This window comes from Lonchura striata, chromosome 4 (assembly GCF_050655825.1).
Source record: "Lonchura striata isolate lonStrDom1 chromosome 4, ASM5065582v1, whole genome shotgun sequence".
Taxonomy (NCBI): Eukaryota; Metazoa; Chordata; class Aves; order Passeriformes; family Estrildidae; genus Lonchura; species Lonchura striata.
The window spans coordinates 32,724,123-32,740,391 of NC_140706.1; the positions used below are offsets into that span (position 1 = coordinate 32,724,123).

Consider the following 16,269-nt stretch of genomic DNA (forward strand, 5'->3'; position numbering starts at 1 on the left):
GCATTTTCTCTGCATCTCAGATTACTAAGAGTGGCTAAAAAATTTATGGAACATTACCCTATTTATTTCAAACTATTAATGGGAAGCCTTTTATACCAGAGAGCTGCTTCTTGGCAGGTGAGAACAGAAGGTTTAAGGTTGACATTCAGGAGTGCAATGTGTTGTTTTTTTAGGTGCATACCATGTTGACAATATGCTGGAATATCTGTCCTAACCTGGCAATGAAATGTCTCCCTTGGCTTGTCGAAGCCATTTAAGCTACATTTACATAGCAGAGTGCTGTCTTCAACATGACAGAATTTTGGTTTCCAAATACATTCTTTCACTTGTTTTCACCTCCACAGCACACTGCAGGTTTAGTCCCTCCCAAATGAAAGTGAATTCAAAGCTGGAAAATGATGGTAAAGAAAAGCCACTCTAGTAACACTTTCACTGCATGCTCAATCAGTATCAAAATTGTTATCTTGCCCATCAAAAGGAAAGAAGTCCACATTCATATACCATCACTTTTATTAGCATTATTAGCATTTCTTCACCTGTTCCCCACTGGTTTAAAATTGGGCATGGCAAGTTACTGGAAGCTCTAGTTTTGGCCATCTTTAACCATTATGTGGGTTGTAGAAAAAAAGAAAAAAAACTTTCAACTTGAATGTAATGAATTCTGCATTTTCTTCCTTTACTCAATTTTTACATTGCTTTCCTCCTTTTGATATGCATTTTTCTTTTGATATGTCTGAAGAGAGACTGAATGAGCCTGCTAAGAATGAAAAAGGTGAAAACAATCTAAAGATGCATGGACAGAAATGATTTCTCCTTTTTTTTAAAAATTTTTTATTTAGTCTGATTGAAATAGATACTCCAGTGGATCCATAACTACTCATTTATAACCCGCAGATATTCCTTTATTTCCACACAGTACATTTGCATGTGTATCTTAAAAGGTTTAGCATCTTGCTTGTGAATTCACACTACAATTACACTGGGAAACCTGAAATATTAAGTATGACTGCCTTTGGAGATATAACAATTTTTTTTATAAATCCCAAAGAATAAAGAATATGGTGATATGTCTTCCTAATATTTTGTTTTGCTTAACAAGAAGAAAGCAAATCACAATTTGATATATATTAGTAGCCTATAAATTGTGACAAGTGGATTTTAAAAATTTTATTTTATTTAAGAAGTGACAGCATTTTTCTTTTTTTCTTATCTGGAATATTGTTAAATGCAGCTAGGAGGGTCAACCCTGTCCTGGGGTGCATCAGGCACAGCATCACAAGCCAGGCAAGGGAGGGGGTTGTCATTGTCCTGTTCTGCTCTGCGGTGGCCTCACCTCCAGTGCTGAGGACAGTTCTGGGCACCACAACGTAAGAAGGATATAAAGCTGTTTGAGAGCATCCAAGGGAGGGCAAGGAAGATGGTGAAGGACCTTGAGGGAAGCCATATGAGAAGCAGCTGAGATCTCTTGGACTGTTCAGCTGGGAGGAGACTGAGGGGAGACCTCATTGTGGTCATCAAAGTCCTCACGAGGGAAAGTGCAGGGTCAGGGACTGATGTCTTCTCTGTAGTAACCAGTGACAGGACCCAAGGGAATGGCATGAAACTTTGTCAGGGGAGGTTTATGATGGATATGGTTTATATTGGAAAAGGTTCTTCATCTAGATGATGGTCAGGCACTGGAACAGACTCTGCAGGGAAGTGGTCACAAGACCAAGACTGACAGAATTAAAGAATTGTTTGCACAACACTTTCAGACACATGGTGTAACTCTTAGAGCTGTTCTGTGCTGGGCCAGGGCTGGCAGCTGGACATTGATGATGGAGTCCCTTCCAACTCGGAATATTCTATCATTTTATGAAAAAAGCAATATTCTTTCCAATCTTACAGAATTCTAAATATATGAAAAAAAAAATTCTTTTCCCTTTCTTTCCTCCTTTATTCCACTCCCCTCTCCCTCTCCTTTTCCCTTTCACCTGTCCCTTTTTATTTTCCTTTTCCCTTCTGTTATGCCTAGCTCTGAGAAAAAAGTGGATAAACCAAAATTACAGAAAATAAGTCCAGGAGTGATTCTAGGAAAGAACTAACTTAAACTACAGTCAGAATCCCAATTCTGGACAGAAATATATATGCCTACTTGTTTTTTAATGGAATTTGGGCAGAAAATGCAAACTCACAAAACCACAGAAGTTAGAAGGTCACTAGAAGTATTAGTATCAGCTACTTTTTTCTGTCCTGTCCAGTCCAACCAACTGTCAGACAACTCAGGCTTTTCCTGTTCCTTTACCTGATGGCTTTTCCATGGGGAAAGGGTCTTTATTCTGTTTTCATCTGGGTAAGTCTTATAAAATTGTTTGAACAGCTGGTTAAATAATTCAGGTAATTGTCTTTTATCTTAGCAATGTGGTCAGGACAAATTTTTTAGTCCAGGTTTAATGAAGAGATTTCCTCAGCTGCAAAGTGATTGGCAATTTCTCTTTTCACCTTCTCCTGTTATAACTGCAGCTCTTGAGGCTTTTTATTTGGTGTGTCTATTTTGTCATAATGTTAAAAGGACAGTTTTCAGTCTTTTTTTTGTAAACTGACATTCAGCACACCAGATGTGAACAATTCGCTTAAATAGGCCTTTCTTGACAGCCATAACTCATCTGCAAAACAACAGGCACACTCTAAACGAGAATCACTGCAGGAAATGTGTCTGCTGGAAAGGGAGCTCAAAGGAATGAATCAACACCTTTTCCCATGATAGCTCATTCACTTCCATATGGAGGAGGTTTTGATGCTCATTTTCCACTTCACTGCACAACCAGACAAACAAGCTTGAGTTCAGTGCTTGTGCCATATAAGATTGACCACTTTCACAGCCCAATCCAAAATGACTTCCAGTTATTTGGAGCCAGGTATTTTGAGGAAGTGGTGCTTTGTGGAGAAAGAAGCAATACATGACTTTACCATGCTGGGGATGCTTTACTTTTTGCCAGAGTACTGCCAAACTTCTCACTCACTGCAGTCCTCCATGCTGTGCTGACTGCTGCAGCAAACACCTGCCATGTATATTCTCATAAGGAGCCACAAAACCAAGGAGTCTCTCAGCTGTACTCATATCTGACGTGCACCCTACATGCACATGAACTTGCACAAATGAGCAGTGTTAATGAAGCCACTGCTTTCTGAAGAGCAGGAAGAACAACCTCAGGGTATGTGCCTGGGGAAAGGGTGCACTGGGAGCAGTGGGGTGTAGGCAGTGTGGCTTACATGAGAGGAATTTTTAGGGATGTAGGCAGTGTGCCTTACATGAGAGGCATTGTTAGGGATGTAGGCAGTGTGCCTTACATGAGAGGCATTGTTAGGGATGAAGCAGCTTCCCAGGGCTGGGGGTGTGCCTCAGCAGCTCACTCTTTTGAACTGAATGCAGCCAATTCAAGGGGGCTCATCTTATGAAGATGAGACTAAATACAGTAGCTAGGCTGTTATCTACAAGACCTCAACACTCATCCATCACTTTTTAACCTCTCTGTAATGGGAATTCACTGCTCCTAAGCTCTGTGGGATGCTCAGAGGATGGCTTCTGGATTTGCTAGGGTGTGCCAGCAGGCAGCTTCCCTAACCTCAGGGCTCCTTGGGGCTGCTGCCTTGTCTGTGTGTCACCTCCCCCACCTTTTTAGCTCATCTATTACTGCACAAATAAACTATGTGCCTTGTGGATATACATACCAGAGCATGGCCTTTCAACTAAGAGAAATGTTGGTGTATATATACTTTGTGTGACATACTGTTCCTTGCTGTAAGGTCTGCTTACATTGTCAGAGCTGAGTGTACAGGCCTTTAGTGAAAAAAGGATGTAAGGCTGGTCTGTTTGGCCAGATATTTTGTTTGCAGAATAATCTGTAATGTTGTTTTTCCCCCGCTTAATTCTTATTTGGTGGTAGGGTGGGGATATTTTTATTTTGAAAGGTAAAAACTCCACAAAGCTGTTTTTACAGGGTCACAAAAAAGTGGACAAATGTACTTAATAAATAACATTATCTTTGAAAAGCAAATGTTTGAATACAGCATGACTGCAAACAGAGATTAGCCTTCTCACATGCAGTCCTGAGCAGTCCTTCCACCCTCACCACACCAGGTTCCCTGTGAAGTGAGTGTGAAGGAGGATGAGCTGGCTTGACTCTAGCCTCCATTACTTCTGTTTGACAAAGAAAACCATGGAACAAGGTTATTAACATGTCAATAACTAAACAAAGTGAAGTTCTTCATAAACCAGAAGTTTCAGATATTTTCAGGAGCCTGGGCATAGCTGACTGGATTGACAGTGCAGGACATTTATTTCATTAATACAAACAAAACTTTATTTTGTGGAACTATCCTTACTTCTAAGTGCTTTCGGAAAACAGAAACCTCATATGCTGACTTTCTTGACAGAAATCAAAGCAATTCTTCCTTTTTCATACATGTAACATGTAATAACATTGCTACATGTCTTCAGCATTCTGATATTGATATTATTATCTAGTCAATGCCTTCTCGAGTCTGCTTTTATTACGTAGCCTAGTTGTAAGGAGAAGAAACAGTAACATTCAAGAATGAAGAAATGGGCAAATGTCTATTAGATGAGACATATTACTGCTATCAGGGCAATTTGGGGACACACTGCAGTTCTCTAAAAAATTTCACATTCGTTTCTAGTGTATATATATAATAATCTATATATTAATAGATTATTTTTTAACATGGCTGTTTTTTATTAAGCAGGATGAGTTTCAAACAGCAAGTTTTTGCTCCAATGTTAGCACAAGTCTTATAAGACTAAATAGTATGTTGTATTATGACAGCTACTGTAACACTGAGTTACAGTTCTGATTTTGAAAACTGTGAGACATAACCTCTATTCCTTAAAGTTGAAGATAGAAATTTTAAAAATTTATTGAATGATTTATCTTAAGAAGAAACACGATAAGTCCTGTCAGCAAGCACAGCCATCACTAAGTTCCTCTCAGAAATTGCATATTGCATGAAACAGTTACATACTTGTGTAGTGTTAATGTGTTCAGTGTAAAGTTAAAAAAAAACCAACAAAACCAAATTAAGTATGTCACCTTGATATTTCTCCCTACAAGTTCTCTTTGGGTAGGGAGCATACTTAGCTTGTCTGAATAGAGAGTAAGAGTTTTAATTGCCTTCTGGCCAGCCTTGCCCCCAAGGGTCTACATGAAGATCTGAGAGAGAGTTATGGCTACTAGATCTTGAATTTGTGTCATACTGACAGGAGAAGAAGCAAATATGCTGTAAGAGAGAAATATCTGCATTGCATGCTGCATCATGCCAGGCAATGTGGATACAGAGGCACTTATGGACTGGCTATCTCAAAACTATTCCCAGAAAGACAGTTTGGAAACAATTAAGAATGAAGAGAATATGTTTTTTGTTGCATGAGTATATATAGTTTGGGAAGATTAAAGACATTGTACTTGTATGTCACAGTTTGCAATCAAGGGCTCGTATGATCCCACAAAAGTCAATGCAAGAACATGGCAATTGGCTAAACAAAAGTGTTTGAATGAATATGGTTAATTATTTTATAGCCACTACATTTTACACTGATGAAGCAAGAAGCAGCAGCAGTAAAAGCAGAAGGTACCAAAGCTTGTTGATAGTAAAATGACAAAAATACCTAAAAAGTGCTATGATATCAAGATAGTGTTGTTTAGTAGTGATAAAAAAATCCAGATGACAATATTGTACAAAGTTCTGGTATTTCTAAGAAAGCAGAATCAAATTAGAATGAAAGCCCCAAAACTGAAAGTAACAAGAACCCTAGGTATTTTTAGACACTCCTAGTACTGAAGTATGAATGGGATAGAAAAATGAACACAAACAGAAACACAAATATTACAGGCAAATAACCCCCCACAAATGTTATCTGAAATGGTACAGAAATAGTAATTATGAAAACTGGATTTTGAACCTCTTAATATACAGTAAAAGTCCAAGTGAACTGACACTACTAGTAGGTTATAGTTTTAATCTGATCAAATGAAATACTTGGATTTCAGCATAAGTTCCATAGACTTTCCATAGCCAAATTTCAGTATTTCCAAGTCAGACTCTGCAAGCAATGTATTAAGACGAAGCAAAAGAAAAACTGCAGAACACACTCTATTCTCTGTTGCCAACTGTTGGCAGTTACAGACGATGTGCCTGGTACCTGGGGAAACTAAACAAGTCCAAGCCAGAGGCAATATCTGACTCTGTATCACAGAGTTTTAGGGAAACCACAGCACTGAATGCATTGCTAATAAAAGCATAATATGCAAACTCTGCAGCACATAGTGAAAATAGATTTTTGCTTGCAATTCTTTAGAGTCCATAAATTACTGTAAGGATTTCGCATTCTGCATGATTTCAACACCTTTCCAGAATAGCTGGAAAGCTCATTAAGTTAACTGTGGGAGCAAAGTAAACTTATAAGACTTTGCTTGCTAATGTCATTCTCTTTGCTTCCTATTGCACTGCCTTGAAGACATGGATTGAGTGGGAGGGAGAGGAGGGGAAGGAGAAGACAAATGAGCTCAGGGCATGAAATGTCAGGGGAAACATTGGATGGACTGACAAGAAATACAAGAGGAGACTGCGAAGAAATTCACTACTGGGAAAGGAAAAAGCAGGAAAGCCAAACACCCCTTAGGGAAATAATGGGAGATGTGGAAAGGAGCAAGACACAAGGTAAGAAAGTAAGGAAACATAGCAGGAGGTCTGGAGAGCAAAATGGAGTAATGGAAGAAAGGCAGTGGATTTCCAGAGAGGAGGAGCCATCTTAGTCTGGAACAGATATTTGCCTGGTAATACCGCTTCTAAAAGAATAGGAAAAAAATGAGAGAAAGCTGAAAAGAGATAAGGAACAGTGGCTGCTGGGCTTACTTCATGTTAAGGAGAGCACAAGCAGCCTGAACCTTCCAGAAGAGCTTGAGGAGGCTGCAGAAGCCCCCGGGCAGTGACTGCAGAGGGACAGATGCCCAAGACCGGGCTGAGCAGGATTTGTTCCAGCGCAGCTGGAGGGCAGGGCTCGGTGTGTGAGAGGCGGCGCGGTGCCGAGCGCGCACCCACTGCAGCCCTGCCCAGCGGGTCTGCCCGGGCAGCCCAGGCTGCTGGCCGCTGGGCATGGAGGGTTCTCCCTGGCAGAGCAGCCTCTGCCACTTCCTTCAGCAACCCAAGGAGGCTGGCACGGCTGCCCGCCTGGCCACGGCCTGGAAACTGATGGAGACCTTGCATGCTGGGGGCTGGGTGGCTGCACGGGGGCACCTGCAAGGCTTTTTAGGCATTTGCTTCTGCTATTTCAAAACCTAGGTCAAGAGAAAATGCTCTTTTCGTGCAGCCGGCTTAGCTACTGTTTGTTAAGTCAGAATGGAAGCTGCTGCATAGAAATAATGCCATATAGGCTAGCTTGGAAGTGTCAGTTCCAAAATGATAATATGCAGATAATTAGTTTAACTTTTAAGATTTATCTGTTTAAATGTTCATATTGTGCATACATAATATGCAGTTATAGTTAATAGTTTCCAGCTCAGATATCTCAGAATTTTGTAAGAGAATTTGATTAGGCTGATTACTTTTATACCTTGTTTAATACTGTAATTTCATTATAAAACCTAATCTGAGCAACTTTTAGCTTCATATGGCTCCATTGGTTTTTTAGTATGCATGCATTTTCAGTCGTTTCTGTAAATGCTCTGTTAACATAATTTTTATTCAGCAAGTTTTTGGACCTCTGAAAACACATAACAGTTACTATGAATTTGACCAACAGTGCTTTAAAAAAAGTACATTACTGAAATATAACGTGTCAGCTTTGATCAGTACTCTATAACCCGTAGCAAAATAGAAATTTACAAATCCATTTTGCCATAAAGGTATTAAAAATCCCCCAAGTCTGTAAACAAAGAAAACAGATTATATACTAAGTAATTCAAGCTAGTACTTACAATTTCACTGTAAAACAAAAAAGAATGTAAAAAGATATTTCTTGTGTGTCAGTCCTTCCCTTCTTCAGGGAAATAAGAGACTAAATAAAATAAACTATAGATTAATTAGTGTCCAGGCTAAAATAAATAAAAAAGTAAATTTCTTCTGGATCTGATATTAGTGTGATTTGAAATGTGGAAGAAAGACATGAAAAGAAACAAGACCAAATGCTTTAGTATGTGCTAGAGTAGTGATTGCCAATTTTTGGGATGCAAGTTTTTGCAAATATTTCCCCTTTGTACTGAAAAGTTCTGAAAAGGAAAAAAGAAAGATTGAATAATTTTCATAAACCTGCTTTCAAACCACTGAGTTAAAATAAGTTGGAAATAAATTATTTGGATCCATGCTCCACTTATACAACCAGACTTGCACAGAAGAATAGTTAACAAAGCTATTCCTGAGTTGCTCCTAAGGATGAACTTTTTATTACTAAAGGCACAGTATTTTTCCTTTAGCCACTTAAACAGATGTGTGACAATCAAAAGGTGAAAAAAAAAACACCTATCCTCAAAACTAGCTGAGAAAAGGCATTTCTGGTCCATTGAACATTCAAACACTTGAACATTTTTAACTGTGAGTGGGAAGAAAGTCTGGATTCACCACAGAATATAAATTCTATCCTTTTCTCAAAATATTTTGAGATTTTGAGTAATACAGTAAATGAAATACATAAATAAAGTGTGATATTAAAAGAAAATGCATTCAGCAATGAGGTTGAAATATTATGCTATGAAGCCAGAGTTATTTTCAGAATATTTTATTCCTCAATTGATATTTGAGGGATACCTTTCTATTTTAACAAGGCTTCAATTTTTCAAGAGAAAACATTTTACCTGGTAATGTTTTAGCCCATACTACCCAAAAACAGGACTATGCAGAAGCTGAGAGAGATACACACTTGTACATCATGTTACCCCCACACAAACTCTTCTGTGATAATTCACAGTCTCCACCTCTTTTGGCAATAGTAGCAAAAACCTCTCAAAGTCCAGCGTTGTCAGATTTAATGTTACAAATCATGATCACCAAAATGTCACAATAATACTTGATCTTAAAATAAAACAATGGCAAGAGAGTTGTGTTCACAATTATTTTTTTCCTTCAAAAGGGAAAGATTTGGAATTTCATGTTCAAAAGAAGCAAGCAGCTATGATGACTGATGGGTGTTTTAAAGAATGTTGTTTCGGCAAGAAAAATAACACAGTGCCTTCCTCCTGCCCCTTATTCCCTGTGGCTTCACATAATCAGTACAATTTTTTATTTTTGGTTTTAACTTTTACAGAGCATCACAGAAAACATTACTGGAAGGGACCTTGAGAGGTCATGCAGTCCAACGTCTACCCCAGGGCAGGATCTGTTCTTCCTGCATTGGTCCTGAAAGATGTCTGATCTGTTTTTAAAGACAGTCTATGAAGGGCAAGGGGTCGCTATCACTGTTGTCTGCTCCAGGGCTCCAAAATCTTCATCGTGAAGTTCCTCCAAATGTCTGATCTGAATCTTCCTTGTTACAATTAAACAGATTACTGCTTCACCATGGCTACAGGGAGGAGATAAGTATCTTTGCTTCTGCAAAAGCCTCATACACTTGCAAATTTGGGGAGAGTGAAATTGCCTAGCTTTTTCTCTAATTACTTCAGCTTGGGAATTCTAACAAGACATTGGTTGGAGGTAATTGTTTAGGAAGTGCATAAGCAGCAGCTTGGAAATAATACTAATAGTTACTGAGGGGAATAGCCTGCCCTTTGGGCTCTCCATAAGTCAGCTGGACATAACCTAACTCAGACCAGAAATTCTGCATGAAAGCAGATCAGGTGTGAAAGACAGCTATTTGCAGACTCAGGAAATAGCCATGTACTTCATGACACACAGTACCCTAGATTCTCCCTACGATGAAAACTACAGGCCTATCTCCCACTGAATAGTGACTATAATATCCAATTTTTTTGCCATCATGCAGATGGCATTAAGATACATGCCATTAAGATACATTCAGGAGCCACCAGCTACTGCAGGACACCACAGTAGGCTACAAAGAAACTACAGCCAACATGGTGAGAAATTACTGCTCTGATTAAAACTCTAGGTTCTCAATTAGCCAGTATGAATGCCAGCATGATTTAAAGTGCCTGCTGTACCCAGCAGATGCCTTAATTTCTGTACAGGACTTCACTGTACCCCAAACTGACTGTCTTGCCCAGCTTGCCTATTGGAAACAAGTGGCTGTGTCTGTCACAGCTCAACACTGACTTTACTCTCTGTGGAAATGGGTGCTATTCCCAGCACACCTAAAGCTGTGCTTTGGTCTGTCAGCATTCAGGACAGGGCTAACTCAAGAGAAGGAGAACACTTGCCCTCCCAATCACACACTTTCTCATTCCTGTGTGTACCCTTGCTGTGCTTCTGTGTCCTCTTGGCAGGACCTAAAAGGATGCACAGCGGATGCACCAAAGCACAATTAAATATTACAGATGTGTGCTAATGCTTTGGGAAGGTGCCCGCTACCAAAGCCCTGCCAATTTACAGATTATTGCAAGAATACCTTAAAACTGGCAGCAGTAGCATCCCACCTGCTGTCTTTGTCAGGGATCAGCATTTCGAGCCCTGTCTCCACTTCAGGACACAATATGCAGTGAAGCAGCACCTGCTGCTCTTGTGTCTCTGATGGGCATCTGTAAAGGCTGGAGAGTAGATACAGGTGCTCAGAGTCCTCCTGCACACTGCCTCAGCCAAATGTACACTGACAGAAATATGAAGTTATCTCAGAACACAGATGTTTGGCTTTGCTGCCACTGCCTGACACTGGCACTTTATTTTCTTTATCATGTGTGTTGAATTGAAAGCTTTTTTTTAAGCTCTGACCTTGGCAGCAGTTGCTACTGCATTTCATCATGAAGATACAAGTAAAGAAGAGGGGGAAATAAAAAGAAGAGGGACTTACTGAATTTTCATGATGCCCTTTGTAATCCTGAATAGAGGCCTCAACAGTTTTACTTATCACACTAACACTGTATCTTCCACTCCTTCATACATACCTTCTTACCCAACCTCATCATGTCTTTCATGTGAGTTAAAAATACACATATTTTTCCAGCTGACAGAGACAACTGAAAAAAATCTGTGTTAATTCTTCATTGACCTTTTTTGAAATAATGGTTTCTGGTCTAAGCTGCATTTTTGTTATGTTTTGTCTTAGTGTTATCAGCTGGCAGTTCAGATCATTTGGAGATGAAGTTGTCAATAAAGCGTGTATGTGAATTCTCTGGTTCTACTAGTTTATCTATAAATTGTCATGATCTTCCTTAGTCAATATAATTGAGGATTCTGTAAAACGCTTTGCTAATCTGTCTGTTATGAACAGGCATTGATGACTTAATGAGTGTAACACAGGCTAAAGCAATTCACTGAAAAGATTTTTTCTGAGGTTGGTAAAATTACAAGTCCTACTGTTCCAGTAATACCTCTTGCTGCTGTGCTTGCACCTGTACATGACATGGTGCTGGTGGTTTCTGTGTTTTCAGTTTATTCCTACAGGAATGACAGTTCCCCCATGGCCCATATTTATTTTCTCAGCTTCCTCCAATTGGGTCCACCTGTGTGAAAGTCTGCTGTGCTGTCCAGGAGATCCTTCCTGCGTACTTGCCACTCAGTAAAACACAACCTTTTACTACCCACCCAGATGTTATTTTTGGGCAAAGACCATGCAGAAATGTGTTTGCTTTAAAAAAAAAAAAAAAAAAGCAACGAAGAGAAATTTCTTGTCAGTATTTGCAGCAGAAGAATGTCAATCTAATGAGCAAGTGGGATGAAAATATAGTTTTTGATGCAAATCTACAAACCCATGGTTGTCTGAGTTACAAATTTCTTGACAAGAGTGAAATGTTGTCTCACTATTATTTCAATATATAAAACTGAAATTCAAAATAATGAATTCAAAATTATTCAGAAATAATGTTCAGAAGAAGTCAGACAAGTAAGATAGAGGAAGACAGCATGGGAAATTAAAAGTATCTTTCTGTGCTTTTTGTTATCAAGGGTCAACTTTACCCAGTTACTTTACCCAGAAATATTTCAAACGGTCCTGTAGAACTCAATAAAACTATAAGGCACCTATCTTTATTTTATATACTTACTCAAAAAAAGTGGTCCATCCAGTCTCATCGCTTTTAGTTGCCAGAAGTCCACTGTTGCCATGGTAGGTAAATAAGACCAGCTCCTGCCCTTGTGCAGTCATGCTTTTCAAACATCCATTGGTGCCTATGGTCAGCCAGATGACTTGGTTATCAGGAGAGACCACTCTTACTGGCATTCGGTTGGGATCCCGCCTGATCCGAAGAGTATTCCCATTGCTGTCCGTCACCGCCGTAATATCATTGTCATTACTGTAGCTGAAATTGTACAGGTAGTCTCCGGTGACTAAACTCACAGTGTACTGGTGAGTACCATTGACATCAAAGATATACAGCTCCTGGTCAGTTGGAGAAGCAACTTCATAGAAGTTCATTGAATTCATTAAGGGTTTGTTCTTTGACACAGCCCGTATCCTGATGTTTCCCAGGTCAGCAATATACAGGGTGCCATCTGGAGACACAGCTAAGGAGGAAGGGGCATTAAGTTTGGCATCTTTAGCATAGCCATCTCCATTCTGGTAACAGTCACAGTTAACATCATTTTTGCAATCACACTCTGAGGGTATTCCAGCAACTAAAGAGATCTCTCCATCAGTTGTGACCTGTCTTATCCTATTTATCTTTTTTTCATCAGTTTCTGTAATGTAAAGCACCCCACTGTAGGACACAGCGATGGCGGTGGCAGACTCCAGCGTGGTCTGGACAGCGTGTTTGCCCACCGTGTACTCCACCCCGGGCACCTGGCAGTGCATCGGCCTCCCTGCAGCAATGCGAACCTGACGGTTTTCAGTGATCTGCAGAACCACGTTGTTATCCAAAACATAAATGGAGTTATCCATTGGGTTGATAGCTAAATCTGTAGGCCATTCCAGACGAACCTAAACAAATAGAAGTGTTTTGTTAAACAGTCAACCAGTGCAGATTAAATGAATTAATTAACCTTCAGTTTCAGACACTGCTGTAAGGATATTTTCTATCTGCTGTAAGCAATCGCGGCTGAAGAACTTGCATGAATACATGCAGCGAACTAAAGCTTTTCAGGAAGGCAAGGGGAACAATATTCAGGCATCCATTTTATTGAAAAGAAAGCCAGTTGCATTGAAACTATAATACAGGCTGAGTTTCCCCTCCAATAAATTCAATAGTTTTCTGTATCACAAATGCATAAATAACTATAGAGGCAGATATCAATGTCTAAATACTTGTCAACAGTATTCATCTTTTATTCTTGTAGTAGCAAAAATAACGTACTACCTTCCAGATTGTGAAACACCGTACTCCATTTTTGGAACATACCGCTACTAACATGTCCCTTCTTACCTACACAAATTTTTAAGACAAATAGGAAAATACAGGGGTTTTGTGTAAATCCCTTCATTCACTCTAGTAGGCTAAGGATGTCAGCAATTCAGAAAACATCAACATGCCAAGATAGTTCTAATAGATATGCCATTCTCCCAGTATTTACTACCAGGTTTAATGTTTCCTGCTGATAGTTCTGCTGTTCTAAACCAAACTGAACTTTATGGGCAGAAAAAATTGAATACAGCAGCGTTTATAGCTAAGAGAATACAGTGCAATTCATGCCCATGGAATAGGTTGCTTTCTCCCCCAAAACTGCTGTCAAATATCCATCACACTCCACCCAGTTTTATTTTATGGGCCGCGAAAGCTGCATTTCAGTTTCTATTCCCACCTCAGCTTTCCAAATTAGCAGTAACTGAAAAGTACCTGGCTGATGTGCATGCTGGTATCACAGGTTAGAGGTCGTGCTGAGGTAAGGTCATTGGATCCAAGCAAAGTCGATATTATTCCATTCTGATCCACTTTTCTGATCATGGTCCCATCAACAAAGTAGATTAATCCATTCTTGTCTATTGCTATTCCTTCAGTGAAGCAAATAAAAATTAGAAGCAAATATTTTTTTTTTTTGTCTACCAGTGAATATGTTATCCACAATTAAGGGTATAGGTAGCATGTACCTATTACTATTATGTATCTAGTGGAAATTGTAGGCAGAAAATCTGATCTCAGGCCGTAGATAATAATACAGCTTGTTAGTGTATTTTGCATGGCAAACCAATATTCAGTATGAAAGCTACTACTGTTGATTGCATTTGCTGTTCATTTGTTTTTGTGTGTTGGGAAGGGACTAGCTTTTAAGTTAACTTTAAACTGGGATAAACAGAACCAAAAGCAATGCTCATTTTAGATATTCACTGCTGCCTGCCAAACACATAATCTAAATGCTCTTATTGAGTGTTTAAAAATGCTCAATAACCACTCAAGCCAAATACTTCCTAAAAAATCAACCTTAATTGATTTCAAAAAAATCAGTCTCCTGTAGCTCTCTTCCTTTATAGACTTTCTACTTGTAAAAAATCACTCGAATCCCCAGTTTTTGAGCCAACTATTGAATTCAGTAATTAAACATGATCATGCCCCCAGCTTTGAACTTCTGTATTATTCTGAATGTTACAGAGGGAGAACTCTTTTTACCTTTAGGGCTCATGAGGGTTGCCTCCACCGCCTTGCCTCCATCACCACACCTTGCCTCATCGAACGGCAGGCACTGCTCCCCTGTTCCTCCTATAACCTCAACGTTTTTGGTCAGGTCTTTCGCACCAGTGAGTGACTTGGGCCGGTAAATCCTGCGCGTGTTCGTGTCAGAAACATACAAATCTCCCGTCACGGGGTCAGTTGCGAGGTAGTATCTGTGAGCTGGGTTGTTGCTGCAAAATGGAATAACACATTGCATATGCTGTAGTTAGCTGCACCTAACATTGGATCAAGGAGAAAACGGTTTAGTTCCTACTTAGTGTGCAGTAACGCAGACAGAGTTAAAGTCAATGGTGATGCTCCATGCATTGGCAGCACAGGTCATGGCCCCAAAATTGTTTTGGTCCACATTTAACTCATCTGTGTCACAGGCAGCCCCATCTAGATTAATCCTCTGGAGAAGAAGGTCCCCATTGTCTTCGATGCTCTCAGGACAGTTCAGGCTCTCTCATTAGAGACTGCAAATATCTCTCTAATAGGCCAAATCAAAATATTGGAGTTTAAAACCTTTTGAGAGTTCTGGGAACCCTGATCTAGTCCCAAATTTTGCAGCAGGATCCCAGGCCTCGCTTACACTTTGTTGGTATTATCCTGTTTTATTATAATTTATACAAGGCTGCTGGGGTTCATGGTTTATGTAATTCATAAACAGATAAGATAGAGTTTGAATGATGAGTTCACAGGCAAGAGATAAGACATCATTCATAAGTATTTGTTTAATCTACTGCTTTCAAATGCGTGATATGCATGATTTAACACATTAGGAAATGTCATCTCTTCCACCAGAGACCAAGCAGAGCTTTTCCATTATTCTTAAGTCAGAGTCATATTTCAAATAACTGTACACATTGGCAGAAAACTGCTAACTATGCCAGCACAGTCTTCATTACAGTGAAAATATATATTGCTAACTATTTTCCCAGAACTGTACATTTTGCCTCTCCACTGGTGCCACATAATTGAGAATTACTGTCTTTTCTTCCCTGCTGGTGAAAAAAACAGCCCTGGAGATTACCTTTTGTGTTGATATATTATGATGTAGAAACTTAACCCACTGCAGTTGGGATTCCTGACCTAATTTATGGCATGAAGAGCTGAAATAAGGTCATGTAAATACATGAGGTAATTTCAGATGCTCCCCTCATGGATTGAAGCAGTGTCAGAACAGTCACTTCTGATGTTTGCAAAAGCGCTGCTTAAACAGATCTACCAGTCTGGTGGTAGCCAAACATCTGTTCACAGAATGCTACACTTCACGTTTTGTAAATACATAACTGTGCTAATGTAACACATTTTTATGTACTGCCACTTGGAAAATGCAACAGAGACCAACAGGAACAACTTGTGAACAAATTATGTCTTTTAGCAGGGACAGATTTTTATAGCCATCCAATTACAAAAACACAGGAAAAAAAAGTGTTGCATAAATAGGATTTTATTTGGTTTTAAGACTTTTAACATGCTGGTTCAGAACGAAGTGAACCAAGTGAAACAGACTAATGAAATCAAATACACAGTGATTAGCACCTCTTTAAAAGCTCTGCTATTGCACTGAGTGTTGTACAGCATG

The 16,269-nt window shown here is 39.4% G+C and overlaps 1 protein-coding gene across 50 annotated transcripts in view; it reads right to left on the minus strand.

Annotated features, from left to right (window-relative positions):
* Positions 1-16,269, minus strand: part of TENM3 (teneurin transmembrane protein 3) — a 1,286,597-nt gene that overhangs the window by 22,770 nt on the left and 1,247,558 nt on the right. For all 50 annotated transcript variants that reach the window (XM_085578773.1, XM_085578775.1, XM_085578777.1 and 47 more), the window contains 3 exons: positions 14,640-14,872; positions 13,872-14,026; positions 12,144-13,018 (listed from right to left, as the gene is read on the minus strand). In XM_085578773.1, the coding sequence (XP_085434899.1) occupies positions 12,144-13,018; positions 13,872-14,026; positions 14,640-14,872 (1,263 nt within the window). The remainder of the gene's footprint in view (positions 1-12,143; positions 13,019-13,871; positions 14,027-14,639; positions 14,873-16,269) is intronic.